A 14,447-nucleotide genomic window follows, 5' to 3' on the forward strand; every position below is an offset into this window, starting at 1 on the left:
GCAATACTAGATCTCTATCTACACATAAAGTTGTAAGATAAAAGTTGCAGAGCAGACGAAGCAGCAGCCTGTCACGCTGCTCCTTCTGCCTGTGGAGAAGCACAGCCACCCCTGAAGGACCAATGAAAATGAGAACATTTTCTACATACCAGGGGTTTTTTTTAGTAGGTAACTAAGTTGAACACAGAAATTATCCAGCTCCTCGTGTATGTAATTTCATACTTTACACATATAAATCAAAACTTTAGTCCCCAAAAATAAAGAGTAAACCAAAATGGTTAATTGTGTGTGGGCTCATTTAGCAAACAAGTTTCTGTATTTTCACAGACACTTAATGTGCACATCTTAGGGAACTAAAAAAGGATTGTTTATGAGTTGTTGGCAAAATCAAGGCTTCCTATAAACAGCACAGAAACAGGCCTTCAAAGCACAACAGATAATTTCCTACAGTTTTATTTTCCTTCTTTTGATGGGGTTTTTTGATTGGTTACTAGAAAATATCGTCAACATTTTTTTATAGCACATATGAAAAGAAACTTGCAAAATGCCAAAGCAGCAAAAATGTTTCATTTCTTTATCCAAATTCTTAAGACACTCTGTAAATAAATTCTGTGAGCTCTACTTCTGTGTCTGACTCCACCTTTTTTGGCTTTGGACACCCCAATTCAATTTCCATTTAAGTAAATGTAAAATGATTCCTTTGCCCTGCTTTAAAGTTTCAAGAAGAGAGTAACATTATTGGCATAACAATTTCAGTTTAGCTTAAGCTAACACAATCATTCCTACTTTCCTCTATGTCATTGCACTAGTAAACAAGAAGGGATAAAGCTGAATCAACCACTGTCAACTGCAGGATAGAGGATAATATTTGACTTTCTAAACAAGTAAAATACATCTGTAGCTACAAACATGTATTTATTATTCAATCATCCTGTTACAAGATAGTGAATGAGAGTTCCCAGAACTGTTCTGGGGTTTTCAAGTGGTAAGAAAGGAAAATACTGCATCATGCATTTGTTCATTTCTTTTCTGGGAAAGATGACTGACCAAGATGTGAAATACTTGGAAGATTTGCAAGAGGAATTTGACTTCAGGTATAAAACAATACAGAGCTTAGGTAAGAGTTTTTATACCAAATTTTAGATTCTCTAGGAAATGGCTGATTCTGCAGCTAGACTCTGGCATCAGGGGGTTTTGTGTATTACTTAAATAATATATGTAAACATAAAAATGGATCTTTAGTTTATATAAAGTTATAGTCCTGGAACATAATGACTCCTTTGGGGTTAAGAGGGTAAAGAGGATTGTGTTAAGAAAGTATAGTTATTTTGTATGGGTAAGCTGCATAATGGCACGTAAAGTAGTACGTTTCTTAATTTAAAGAACTTATTTTTCAATTTCCCCACCTTTTACGTGCCCCTTCTTTGGCAGAATGAGGAAGAGACACTTATTTCCCAGAGTTGTGCAAAACTGATTTTTCTAGCCTCTGACTTGGCTTTCTGTTCTTTTTTGACCACAGTGGTGATAACCAGCTGGTAAGCACTCTGAATGCATGTTTGACCAGCCTGTGATGGTTGAGATCGGCACGTGGCAACAGTCCTTGCATGATCTTTTTCAGAAAAGAAACTGGGGTCCGCTTGTGTCTGCTCAGATATCTTTATATTATCTTCCTTTGAACATGCAAAGATACTGGGCTTGAAACATCCGAGTCCTTAAGCACATCAATCCTAAATGTTGAAGGCTGGATATGACCCAGCAATCAGAAGAGTTGCCACAGTTTAATGAGTTTAGTTATCAGGCCAATCATAATTACTGACCACACAGATAACTGAAAGCTGCCCCACTTGCAAAATAAAACATGCTGACATGAATGACTTTCAGGGCTTAAAATTTCACTGTTCTGCTCCAGCACATCCAGCTTACAATGTGTGGGAGCAATTGCTGTGGCTGAGCTGCTGGTGGTTACTTGTCCGCTTCTACTGAAACATCTACCCTAACTCACTAGGAAGGCATCAACCCAGAGCTTAGCAGACACACAGTTGGCACCGATTTCTTTTTTGAATGTAGCATGAAAGATGCAAAAGGTCGGGAAAAGTGAGGGTGGGGAAGAGCTGCATGTGTAAGAGCATGGGTGAGCTTAGGTACTCTTGAAACTAGTACATGATCCAGAGAAGGACAGAAGTTAGAGAGAGGGGGAAATGCCCAGCGATCAGTGCTCCTGGCTGCTGAAATTCCCCTGGCGATGAACATTTCATCTCTGTTTCAAATGCCTCTCAGCCAGACATTGTAATTCACATCAAGTCCAAAGAGCTTTAGCCTAACTGCTGACACCAAGAGTGCATTTGTGTGTACAGATCAATCACTGATCCAAGCCAGATGTACATAATACACAGGAGTATGCACAGGGATAAGAAATTTAGGGAACTCTGGGTATCATCTGCATGTTTTCTGCCTTTTCCTACCCCACATACACATCTACAGACAGGTAACATTACACCTTATGTTAAACTAGTACTAAAGTTAGTCCTTTCAAATGAAATATTCTGTTACATAATCTACTGATGTCCACAGTTTATTTTTTCACTAGTTCATGCTGCAGTCTGGTCGTGGTTTTTTTCCTCTCCTCCCCTTATAAACAGGCACACACACCCACACATGTATTTATACTGATTTTTTTTCATCCCCTGCAGAGCAGAATGACAAAAACAGCGCCCTCATTAAACAGGAAATGTTGGCGTTGCAGGCAATGCTCAATACTTTGGACTACAAGAGAAAGGTTAGTGACAATATTTTGTCATTTGTGGTTAATCTGCTTTCTCCCCTTATTCCCACACCAAATACTCAAATGTGTATGTGTGCCTTTTTAAATTCTCATTTCAGAAGAACAGACAAATTACACAGGAATTAAAAATTTGCAAAATGTTTGGGTGGGTCTGAGTGATTTTGACTAAGAGCTAAGAAATTGTCAATTAAGTAACAGCTCAATGAAGGATATGGTTCTGCACACCTCAGGAGTGAAGCAAGGAGTCCGGGGGGGGGTTGGGGGAGGCGCAGGTTTATGATTAAATCAAGCAAACAAAAAACCAATGCATTTTATATGATGCAAAACAAAAGCAGAATTTTTTGAACTTGACAGAGCTTGCAAGTGTCAAAATCTTGGAGATGTTATGCCCACAAAGAATGCAACAATCTTCCCTCCTACCCTCCCAAAAAAAAAAGTTTTACTGAAGAACAGTTCATAGAGATTTAGGATTAATGTACAATGGGTGATTAATCCTGTCACTGAAGCAATAGGAACTAAATATGGTTACTTTCAGAATAATTGAAAAAATTTAATAAGCACTTCATGATAATTGCTGAATTTTGCAGCTGTTGCCTGAGGTCAGTTTGCAACACCTTTCCTATTTTACAGGAAGTGCTCAGTAAAATAGGACGTGTGATCCATGAGATCGATATGCTGATGAGCAACATGCTGACTGAGGAGCTGCTGGACTGGAAGAGACGGCAGCAGATCGCCTGCATCGGGGGGCCCCTGCACGGTGGGCTCGATCAGCTCCAGAATTGGTAAACCTGCCTTGACCTTGTGTTTCCACTGAAAACCACAGGAAGTCTGCTACACTTGAAATGATCATTCCTTTAGATCAGCTGCAACAGCAGCAAATTCATCAGCAGCTAACAAAGTAAATAACTAAAAGGTGCCAACTAAAAGTGATGCGGTGGGCAACAACCGCTATTCAGAATTAATGCCACGGTGAACTGCTGAGCCTGACTCGTGGCACTCACTCATTTTTGGGTTTGACAGTTCCTCCAGATACATGAGACACACTCTCTCCGGAGTTTTGCTTGAGTAAGAATGGTGCTGACTGAGTTTGTCATTGAAGACAGTGGGAGTTGTGTATAGGCAGGGGCTGGGTAGAGGCTTTGTGCTTTGACTCACTCCTCCAGACTTCATGCTGTGCAGGAATTGAATGGCAGTAGTCTCTGTGGTGGCAACTCTGAAGTGATTGCAAGTAAAAAGAAAATAGCATTATATTTGAAAGATAATGGACTCAGAGAATGTCAACATATCATGATCATTACTCTCCGATCGAAACTCTCATATGGAAAAGGTGAAGTAAATATTAAGAAGTAAAAAGGAAGGGAAATTACCAAAAAAAATTTAGGATTGAAAAAAAAAGTGTTTTTTTCCTTCTTTTTTTTTTTTTTGGTTTAGGTTCCTTTTTTTTTTACTGAAGTACTTTTTTTTCCAAGGAAGATGCTAAAAATAGCTTAAAAATGTAATTTTATACACACGTACCCTATTGAACTGTTAGCAAGTGTGTTTGGATTTATTTTTCCTTACTGCTTTTACACTTCTTCAGTCTTGTTAACCTACTCATTTTGTATAAATATTATCATTTTAAAGAGTACATTTTGCAAAACTGCTGGGCTGTAGGAAAGAATTAATGCTGGCACAAGAGCCCTGCTTGTACAACATCAGGACTGTGTATATATTTCTTCCAAATTGTCACAGACAGTGTTGTGTTGTTATGAAAATATCTGTCTTTGAAGATAAAGCAGGTGATTGGCCCAATGTATTTATAAACTCCTGTAAACAAAAGATGAATGGATGTGAGTTTGGGCAAAGCTGGAAAGTACCATTCAATACAAATTCTGATGTTCCTCAAGCAAGAACTTCAGTAGTTCTTTTGTTCTAAGAAACTGTTTACACAAAAGATTGCAAACTAATTCTTTGTCTTGCCGTAGCTTTACGCTGTTGGCAGAGAGTCTCTTTCAAGTCAGAAGGCAACTAGAAAAGCTGGATGAACTCTTGATCAGGCTGACTTATGATGGGGACCCTATTCCTGTGCAAAGACCTCAGCTGCTGGAAAAAGTCAACTTTCTGCTCTACAACCTCTTCCGGAAGTGCGTGAGCCACTGCCAATGTACAGCACTTTACCTGAACTGGTACAACAGTGAGAACACACTGTTAAGAAGGAAAAAAAAAAAGGAAAAGGAAAAAAGTTTGAATATCTGAGGATTTTAAGGTCCAGGTTCCTAATATAAGAAGTATGTACAGCTGTCATCAAAACTCATAGAAACTGAAGGTGCCAGGCAGCTTCTCATGAGTAGCATTTAAGGGTTTGTCATCAAGTTCTGACTCTAACTGCATGCTAGAAATCCCCTTATTTTAGGAGGAGTTACGTACATTCTGCTGAGAAAAGTTATGGGGTTTTGTGTTTGTAGGCTTGCTATTTTTTTTAAGGTAAATGTGTCTTGTCTTTCCTCTTACTCACCAAGATACTCTTCCTGCTGCCCTCCAACTCATCATTCTATTAATAGATAAAATATTATCATCATTTCTCTTGGTTTTTTTACTGGCTATACTAGATATATACCACAAGTGAGTCTCTGAAAGCAAAGTGTGTTCAATTGTTTGAGATATATATATATATATATGCGTGTGTGTGTATATATATATATAAATATATAAATTCAAATTATAGTTTAATTATGATAGTTTCATTTCCTTGGAGACATAGTGTATTTTCATACTCTGTTTCATGGTTCTGAAAAGTTTAGAAGACCAAGACTTTTATCATCATTGTATGTTAGGACTATAGAATTTGGTGTGATTTTCAATGTATTCCAAGTATCTGTTGCTTAAAGGAACGATTTAAATGAAAATTAGACCACTGTATCATTTTGAGAACTGAGAGTTGGAATGCAGACCTCCCACTTCAGAATCTGTAGAGAAATAAGTCTTTAAGAGATACTAGCCCCATTCCCCCCTCTCCCCCCTAAAAAAACCCAGCTGTTTGTTCATACACATTCCTAAAAATACATTTGTTTCACTCCTCACACAGCTCCTTCGTGGTTGAAAGGCAGCCCTGCATGCCAACACATCCCCAGAGGCCAATGGTTCTCAAAACTTTAATACAGTTCACTGTTAAATTAAGGTAAGGGAAAAAATCTGATATAAAGTCCTTCATTTTTGTACAGTATTTTATCCTAGGAGAATCTAGAAAGCAAAGCAGACCAACTTGTGTTAAGGATCCTTTCAACTGCAGGGAGATTTTCTGGAATGGGGATATGAAGTCCACAGAATCTGTCATGCAGAACAAGTGGCAGCAAAGAGTAAAACATGAGGAAGAAAGGCACATTGTGGCTAAAGGTGGCACCTTCAGGGTTCTGTATGCATTGAATTCTTGTTCTAATGACTTTACAAACTGAATAAATAATGATCCATATCATACAAGCCAAAATCAGAATACTCAGAGAATACACAGAGGAAAGAGAAACTGCTGCATTTTGGGGGTCTCTGGTGAATCAGAGACAAGTTATTTCTCTCCCAGTAGCTCCTTGCCTGACTTTGTGAAAGAACAAAAATTGGAGAGGAACTCTCATTTCATTTCCACCTTGCAGCACAAAGTGCATGGAGGGTTGGGGGTGAGAAAAGGTACATGAAGGAAAGCCCACACACAATCTGTGGTGCAGTTAGAGATCATACAAATCCATCTCCTAATTATTACTACTTTGGTGTCTCTCCAGACATTCCCTGAAACACATGCTAACTTTTCCACACACTTGGAGAGTAGGGCACACACCACCAGTACAGCCCAGCTCCTCTTTCTGAGTATTCAAACCCTGTAAATTGTGTTATAATCCTAGGTGCCTAATCTGTTTTCAGATTATAATAATTTCTGATACTTGAATCTGGAGCAACTAGTCTGGTGTTTTCTGGTGAGACATTTATTCTGTTAATATTCAGTCTCTCATTTTCTGTTTTGAAGGTTGCTAATTAAATTGCCAGAGCTGAACTACCAGATCAGAGTGAAAGCAACTATTGACAAGTAAGAAACTTAAAAGTGAAGATATTCTCTTTCTCCCTACAGAGACAACACAGTTTTTTTCAGTGGCTACCCTATCTGATTATAAAACTGCTTTTAAAAGGAAAAGAAAAAAAAATTAAAACCCCCCACCAGTTAAAAGATCAGAGTAACACTTCCTTTTTATGTGGATGATGTCTTTTTTTAAAACAAAGCTGTTAAGTCTAATTGATGTTTTCAAATTGGAGGCAAGAAATCCATTTAAGATTTGTCTCAAGACTTAGAAAAAATTCATCATTGTGTGATACAGCAGCATCACACAAAAACTTGAAATCAAACTGTGTTGCATTTATGGGATAGTTAGGTTTGAAATACCTCCGCTCTCACCATGCTCCATCCCCAGCCCTCAGTACAGCTACCTCCCTCTTTCTGCTTGTTGTGCTTCTGCAAGCCCCTAAAAAACACCTTGACTGCATGGACCTACTGCATGTTGGCCTACAAGAAAGAAGGAAAACACCTAGTGAGGAGGGAGCAAGAGAGAAGCCAGGGCTGTTTCTCTAAAAAGCCGTGTACTGTCTGATAATAAAGAGCAAGATAAAATACACTGCCTACATATGGCCAGATGCAAAACTCTAAATGGACAGTATGAATTTCAGTTCTTCAGTTTAAAAACTGTAGTTGTGTTGTCAATGCAAACCAACTTCGACCAGGCAAAATCTACCATCTGAGATATGCTTCTCAGTACAAGTCATGGCTTACATATTTACTGATTCACAATCTGTTTCCTCTCCCCCACCCCTCTTCTCTTCTAGGAATGTTTCAACTGTAAGGTAAGACAATAAAAGTACCACATTTATTAAATTTTTCCAATACAATGGTATTTGAGTACATAAGTGAAATGTCCTCCCCAGTAACCGGAGGTTCGTTCTGTGTGGAACGCACGTGAAAGCCATGAACATGGATGAGTCTGCAAATGGAAGCCTGTCAGTAGAATTTCGACATTTGGTAGGTTTGACTGCTTTTTTATTGTTGTGTACTTCTGGTAGAGAAATATAAGATTCTTTGGAAGCTGTGGAGGGAGAACTGTATTACTGTCAATGCCACACTCATTTTCTTTCTGCTTATACAGGAAGTTTACTCCTAGAACCTCTTTATGCCATTCCATACCTTATCCATTCCATAAAATAAGACTATATATTTTCACAGAAATGACAAAGCAAACCCTAATTACCACCAGAAAAAGAAAGACTAATCATGCTGAATTAAAAAGCTTCTCAGAAACTGAGTTTGGTTAAAAAAAACCCAAAACACCAAACCAACAACAAAAAAAACCCAAACAGAAAAACCCAACACACAGAACAAACAGACAAAAACCCTAAACCACACCACAATTTTCTAGGGGAAATAGAATTGAATGCTTGAAATCTATCGGAAATTAATGCCTGTGATAACAGCCTTGTGAGAGACTAGAGTACTGCTTCTGTGACTTCTCTGAGAGCCCTGTGAGTCCTGCTTTCTGACTAACACTCCCTTGCCTGTGGTATTTTTGGGGCTTAACCACAGATGCAGTGCCTTGGTGTAGTTTTGCAAAAGGAGATTGAGATCAATGGTCTTTAGCGCTTTTTTGTGTTATACACTTGGCAAGCACCCTAATTAATGCTTTGTTACATTCATTTAGTTTCTTAAAAATTCTTTTAAAATATCAAAAGACCCTCACTGAATAGAATTTTGAGGTGTAGTGTCAAGAGACTTAAGAAGACTTCATTTGTATATTGCAAATAAAATCTTATTATAACTAAAAACATCCTGGTTACAAATTATGTTCTTTATATGTACTTCTGTCTGTAGTCTCTCTGACACATAAATATTGCTTTGCTTTATACAGCAACCCAAAGAAATGAAAACAAGCGCTGGAAGCAAAGGAAATGAGGTTTGTGCATTTATTTTACATGTTGTTTTTGCCTACTCTCACAAGTATTTCATATTTGATTTTATTTAAATCAAAGAGCTGTTAGATTCTGAAATACGTACTAGGTACAGGATCCAATTATTATGTTAGTATAAGTATAATGAGAACTGGTGGGAATGACTCAAATTGTAATTGCATGCCTTAAGTTTGTATATTGAAAAAGTTACAATAGAAGGTGTAGAGTAATAATCCAAATTTGTGCATTCCTCTCAAAGGTTACCTTTTTGGTCATTTATATTTTGGAAAAAAAACCCAAACCAAATAATAATGAAATAATTATTTCCTATAGGAAAGGTCCTTTAAATATATGTTTTACTGGCCAGGTTCACAGCTGAAGTCAGGATGTCATTATTTTTGCATCAAATGGATTTGCTGCCTCATCCAGGACCAAAAATGTGCTTCATTTACTGACACTCATCCCAGCCTGGTCGTAGGTTCCCCTCTCGTGGTGACTCTGTGTATGGCACGAAAGCGCTAAAACCAACAACTGAGGGTAAAGTTGAATTAGCAAGCTAAAAAAACCCAAAAAACCATATATATATATATATATATATACATATATATGTATATGTATATATAAAATCACTCATATCACAGCCCACATAGCTGTAGTTTTATAAGCACAACAGTTATTTGAAGTAGTCTTTAAGTACAAAGTAAAAGGTGTGATCAACATGAAGAATTTTACCAAAACCTAGAGCAGGAGATACTTGTGCCTGTTTCACACACATTTCTGAACAGAACAACTCACAACCCGATTAGCAAGACTGAAACTCCAGGCTCACCTCCCAGTTACTTTGCTATTTACAAAATCACTGACATCACAACAAGCAAATGCAAAAATGTAGGTTAAGAAATGCTGGCACTCTACTTCTGGCAGCATTTTCCTCCCCCTTCCACACATGGTGCCTTTAAAACTATCTAAAGCTATCATAGGTCTGTGGAGAATTAGGACAACTGGACTGTGACCTGGCTCACTGCTGATTTCCTCAAACAGAGCCTCTCCTTGGTCAAGTCAGTCTGTGAAAGTGGTTATTAGCAGAACAAGAGTTGGGATTTTCTTTGTTAACAGCAACTATAATACTTTCAAAACTAGGTTTGTTATAAGACATTCAGTTTGCTAAAAGTGTAGTTAAACATAATTGGCCTCATTAAAAAAAGTGGAAGTTCTCTATTTTAGATTTGTCCTTTCATGCAGATGTACCTTTTTGCCTAGATGATTTTTCCATGAGAAAAATTTGTTTCTGCAAAATCATAATGAGGGGAAGAAGGGTGGTTTCACCAACCCTTTTCAACTTTGTATCAGTAATACAGGTTGAGCTGGATTGATTTAACCTGTATTAAAACATCTGAGCTCATTTGATGGATGAGTGTTTCATGTAAAAGCCTTCAGGTCTAAGCTGGATTTTCCCTTTGCAAGGCAGATTTATTATTCAGATGCCTAAGGATCTCCTGTGGTCTCAATTCCTCATTTATTCAGTGTCTTTTATTGCAGTGGCTTGTACATATCCTGGAGGAGGTGCTCCATGGGAAAGATAAGGCCACGAGGTCCTCTGCCAAGAAATAGTTTTATTTTACATTGACTGAAAGCAGAATATTTCAATACGGGAAAGCATTTTGATTTGCAACTTTTAATTTCTTTTTTTAAAAGACAAGTCCGACAAAACAAACGCATGATGGGGAGGGAAAGACCAACAACAAAGAAAACAGGAAAAGGAGAAATATATTTTTATGCTTTGAGTTCTGGGGATGGAAATGTATTTCGAAAGACCTGTTTCCTAAGGGGCAGAGATTTGGATTTTTACAGAGCTATGCTGGTTTGTAATCAACAAACGCTTGTACTACAAACTTCAATCAATGATGACAAACAGATTTTATTTTTTTTTCCATCCAAGAAAAGCTTGGGGTTTTAATACCAGATTTACTTTGGATTAATGATGTAGGTCTCTACTCCTTCAACTAGTACCATCTCAGTACACACAGCAAACCTGGATGAAGGCCTAGTTGTCTTTAAAGCTGTGGCTATTGACTTTGTTTCTAGTTTGTTTCTCCTTGAAGTTGAACATGTCTGTTCAAAGTCAAATTGTCAATCAGTAAGGAAACTTTAGGAAAAGGAAAGTTGGAGACAGCCTTTATCAGACACACAAAATTATCTGTTAACTTCTTGTGTGCAAATCTGTGTTTAAAAGTACCATTTTAGAAAAAGTTAAAAGTTTGGAAGTACTCTTTTAACAATATTCAGGGTTTTTTAGATTCATCAGAAAAAATACCAAGCTTCTGGACTAATGTAATGTTATAGTTGAACAAACAAATTGTTCCCTTCACTTCCTTTTTTTCCTGTTCTGCTTATGTATTTGATATGAGTTTTCTTTCCAAGTGTGATCTCAGCAGCTGGATCACTAAAACACCAACTGTGCACTCACAGCTTTAAAACCTCCTTACTCCCTCAGGGCCCTCACATGGTGACCGAGGAACTGCATTCCATCAGCTTTGAAACACAGGTCTGCCTGTACGGATTGACCATAAATTTGGAAGTGAGTATTCGAGACAGATTTTCTGGGGCAAGAGTAAAAGGCATTTTCCGGCAGTTCATAGAAGAACAACTGTGTTAGGCCAGACCACAGGTCTGCCTATCCTCGGTGAGGCCCTCAGCAGTAACCACAAGATTTTCAGAACTTCTGGAAAATAAGTCTATGCTTTGGGAAGAAAGAGAGGCTAAAACACCAAAGCACAGCACAGCACTAATACTTTCCTCAGCAGCATTTACACACTGCATTCATTCTCTCTACCAGACCAGCTCTTTGCCTGTGGTGATGATTTCCAATGTCAGCCAACTGCCCAATGCCTGGGCCTCTATTATTTGGTACAATCTGTCAACCAACGATCCTCAGGTAGGTCCTCAGTATATAAATACCAATTTCCTGCATCTTCACATTTGCGTTATTTGGTTACTAAATACATTAAGTATAAAAAAGATGTGTTTCGCTCTTGAACTGGCCTTACTTTTTTTCACAATACGCTGTGATCAACATCACACTTTAATCTTGTCCTCCTTATCTTTCTTTCCCAGATATAAAACCACATGCACACTTAGCTTTCCTTTTTGTAGCCTAAAGTAGTTCTTAAACTAAGGAAAGGTGACAGCCCTTCTCCACAACTTCTCTAACTTCTGTAGTTTGAATTTATCTTTCTTGGGTGTGGCTGACTAAAACTAGAGCTGTTAGAAGATAATTCTACCAGTACAACTCCAAACCATGAAAGCAGGCATATAGGTGAGTCTCTAATGTACTTAAGTGCTGCTTTCCACCACGGATTTTATAGGAACTTGTGCTTTCTGTGGAGAAGATTATAAATGTTAAGTAGCAGCTTCTAGTGGCTCTAACCCTGAGCAAAGGCAGAATCATTCTTTCTAAGGCTCCAGCTGTCTCAGCACATATTTTAGATTCAGTCACTGTTACTGTATTTGCAGATTGTGGAACAGTGCTGTCAATGGCTCTCAGGCTTTCAGCTGGGCATTAATGCAGTCACATGGATACTCGGAGGAGGGAAAGGGTCAGACACTCCACCATGGTGGCAGACCAGCAGGCTGGACTGCATTATCACTCTGTCATACTCCAAAGAGTTTTTGCACAGTCTTCAGTATGTCCATGGTGTGTACAATCCAAAAAAAACAAACGAAAAAACTAAGATAAGCCAAATGATTCAACAGCACATCACCATATTAGTATGTAATGGTTTAAGGTTTCCATGCGCTAAACATTAAAATATAGTGATAATATCTAGATTTTTCAGGCAGGATTTAAGCATATTTTCATTGTCTTTACACAGGACACTACTAGAAGCATAGCAAGGTATTTTAGCATCCGAGATGCACACAGAGACTTAGGCTCTCTCTAGGAGTGTCGCCCTACAACTCTTCTCAGGCACCCCACTGGACCTTGCTGGGTGCCTGCAGGTGGGAGGGCCCACAGATGTTTGCCCCAATGCTTCCCCACACACAGAGCTGACTTTCAACACTTCCAGATTCTGCTCAAGTACTTGCAGCCTCCTGTTACAGCCTGATACGTATTTCATGGCTGCCGTCTAAACAAAGCATTCATTCTGTTGCAGAATTTGTCTTTCTTCAACAACCCCCCTGCTGCCACTTTAAGCCAGCTCTTAGAAGTACTGAGCTGGCAATTTTCATCATACGTAGGTCGTGGACTCAATTCTGAACAGCTCAACATGCTGGCAGAGAAACTTACGGGTAAGTGTGTAGAAATACACAGACTTTATTTGCTTTGGGGTTTATATTTGATGGCTACAGGTAAGGGCTTTAAGCACCTGTTGTGGTTTAGCACCAGCTGGCAACTAAGCCTCACACAGCCACTCACTCCCCCAGAGTGAGATGGGGAGAGAATTGGAAGGGTAAAAGTAGGAAAACTCATGGTCAAGATAAAGACAGTTTAACAGGTAAAGCAAAAGCCACACATGCACACAAGGCAAACTAGGAATTCATTCACTACTTCCCATCTGCAGGCAAGTGTTCAGCCTGGAAATCAGGGCTGGATCCATCATGCGTAAGAGTTACTTGGGAAGACACATGCAATCATCCCAAACATCCCCTCCTTCTTCCTCCTTCCCCCTAGTTTGAGCATGTCATGATATGGTGCAGAATATTCTTTTGGTCAGTTAGGATCAGCTGTCCCAGCTATGTCCTCTCCCAACTTCTCAGCACTCACAGCCCCTTTGCTCATGGGGTGGGGTGAGAGGCAGAAAAGACCTTGACAGTGTGTAAGCCCTGCTAGGCAAGAACTAAAACATCCCTGTATTACCAACACTGTTTCCAGCACAAGTCCAAAACACACCAGCTACTGTGAAGAAAATGAACTCTACCCCAGCCAAAACCAGCACGTCATGACCTCCACTTCCAGGGCTGATGTCAAAAATGTCACAATGACATTTTTTTTCTTTAAAGAAAAGCAGGCATCAGCTTATTCTTATCACAAAGTAATTCAACTTTCAACTTCCAGGCTGCTCAACTGAAGGAAGAGGGCATCAAAGTCACACTGAACTGTGATGTTATTTTTCTTCCTTAGCAATTATCTCTTACATCTGAAATCAAAAGGAAGTATTTTTGCTTGCTTATGAGGTTTGGTTTGGGGTTTGTTTCATTTTAAGTACCTGTCCCTGTGGGTCTGTTCACTTCTGGGACCTCACCAGAGATGCTTCACTGGTGTCAGCACAGCAAAGAGGCCCTGTAACCTCAGTGAGATGAACTGTTGACTACTCTGAGACCCAAGCGTGCCCCAGAAGGGAGAGGCCTTGGGGAAAACTGAGAAGTAACATTTAGGCTAAAAACTGAAACTGAGCATGTAGAGTTGCAGACACCAAGTCACGGGCTGCTTTAGGCAAGTATTCCCAAAACTACAATTATCACCTGCTTCATAAAAATACAGAAAAGCAGATCTACAGTCCCTTAGCATGCCCCTATCCCTCCCTCCCCAAGTCTGTATGTACTGTACTTCTCCCCTCACCCACCTATACAGATATCAAGCTATATCTATTTCATAACTTCAGAATAATACATGCACCATTTGGGCTTTTTTTTTCTTTCAGGGCAACAAGTCAGTTACAATGATTATCAACTATCCTGGGCAAAGTTCTGCAAGGTACTGTTCCAAAAGTAA

General features: G+C 38.9%; 1 protein-coding gene across 3 annotated transcripts in view; it reads left to right on the forward strand.

The window, feature by feature from the left end:
* The window catches only part of STAT4 (signal transducer and activator of transcription 4), a 41,464-nt gene that overhangs the window by 19,272 nt on the left and 7,745 nt on the right, over positions 1 to 14,447 (forward strand). For all 3 annotated transcript variants that reach the window (XM_010406535.2, XM_039555335.1, XM_039555334.1), the window contains exons 6-18: positions 1,039 to 1,117; positions 2,691 to 2,776; positions 3,413 to 3,564; positions 4,747 to 4,905; positions 5,847 to 5,939; positions 6,774 to 6,833; positions 7,622 to 7,639; positions 7,721 to 7,814; positions 8,695 to 8,739; positions 11,229 to 11,312; positions 11,571 to 11,669; positions 12,889 to 13,024; positions 14,377 to 14,429. In XM_010406535.2, the coding sequence (XP_010404837.1) occupies positions 1,039 to 1,117; positions 2,691 to 2,776; positions 3,413 to 3,564; positions 4,747 to 4,905; positions 5,847 to 5,939; positions 6,774 to 6,833; positions 7,622 to 7,639; positions 7,721 to 7,814; positions 8,695 to 8,739; positions 11,229 to 11,312; positions 11,571 to 11,669; positions 12,889 to 13,024; positions 14,377 to 14,429 (1,158 nt within the window). The remainder of the gene's footprint in view (positions 1 to 1,038; positions 1,118 to 2,690; positions 2,777 to 3,412; positions 3,565 to 4,746; positions 4,906 to 5,846; positions 5,940 to 6,773; positions 6,834 to 7,621; positions 7,640 to 7,720; positions 7,815 to 8,694; positions 8,740 to 11,228; positions 11,313 to 11,570; positions 11,670 to 12,888; positions 13,025 to 14,376; positions 14,430 to 14,447) is intronic.

Source organism: Corvus cornix, chromosome 7, assembly GCF_000738735.6.
Source record: "Corvus cornix cornix isolate S_Up_H32 chromosome 7, ASM73873v5, whole genome shotgun sequence".
Lineage (NCBI taxonomy): Eukaryota > Metazoa > Chordata > Aves > Passeriformes > Corvidae > Corvus > Corvus cornix.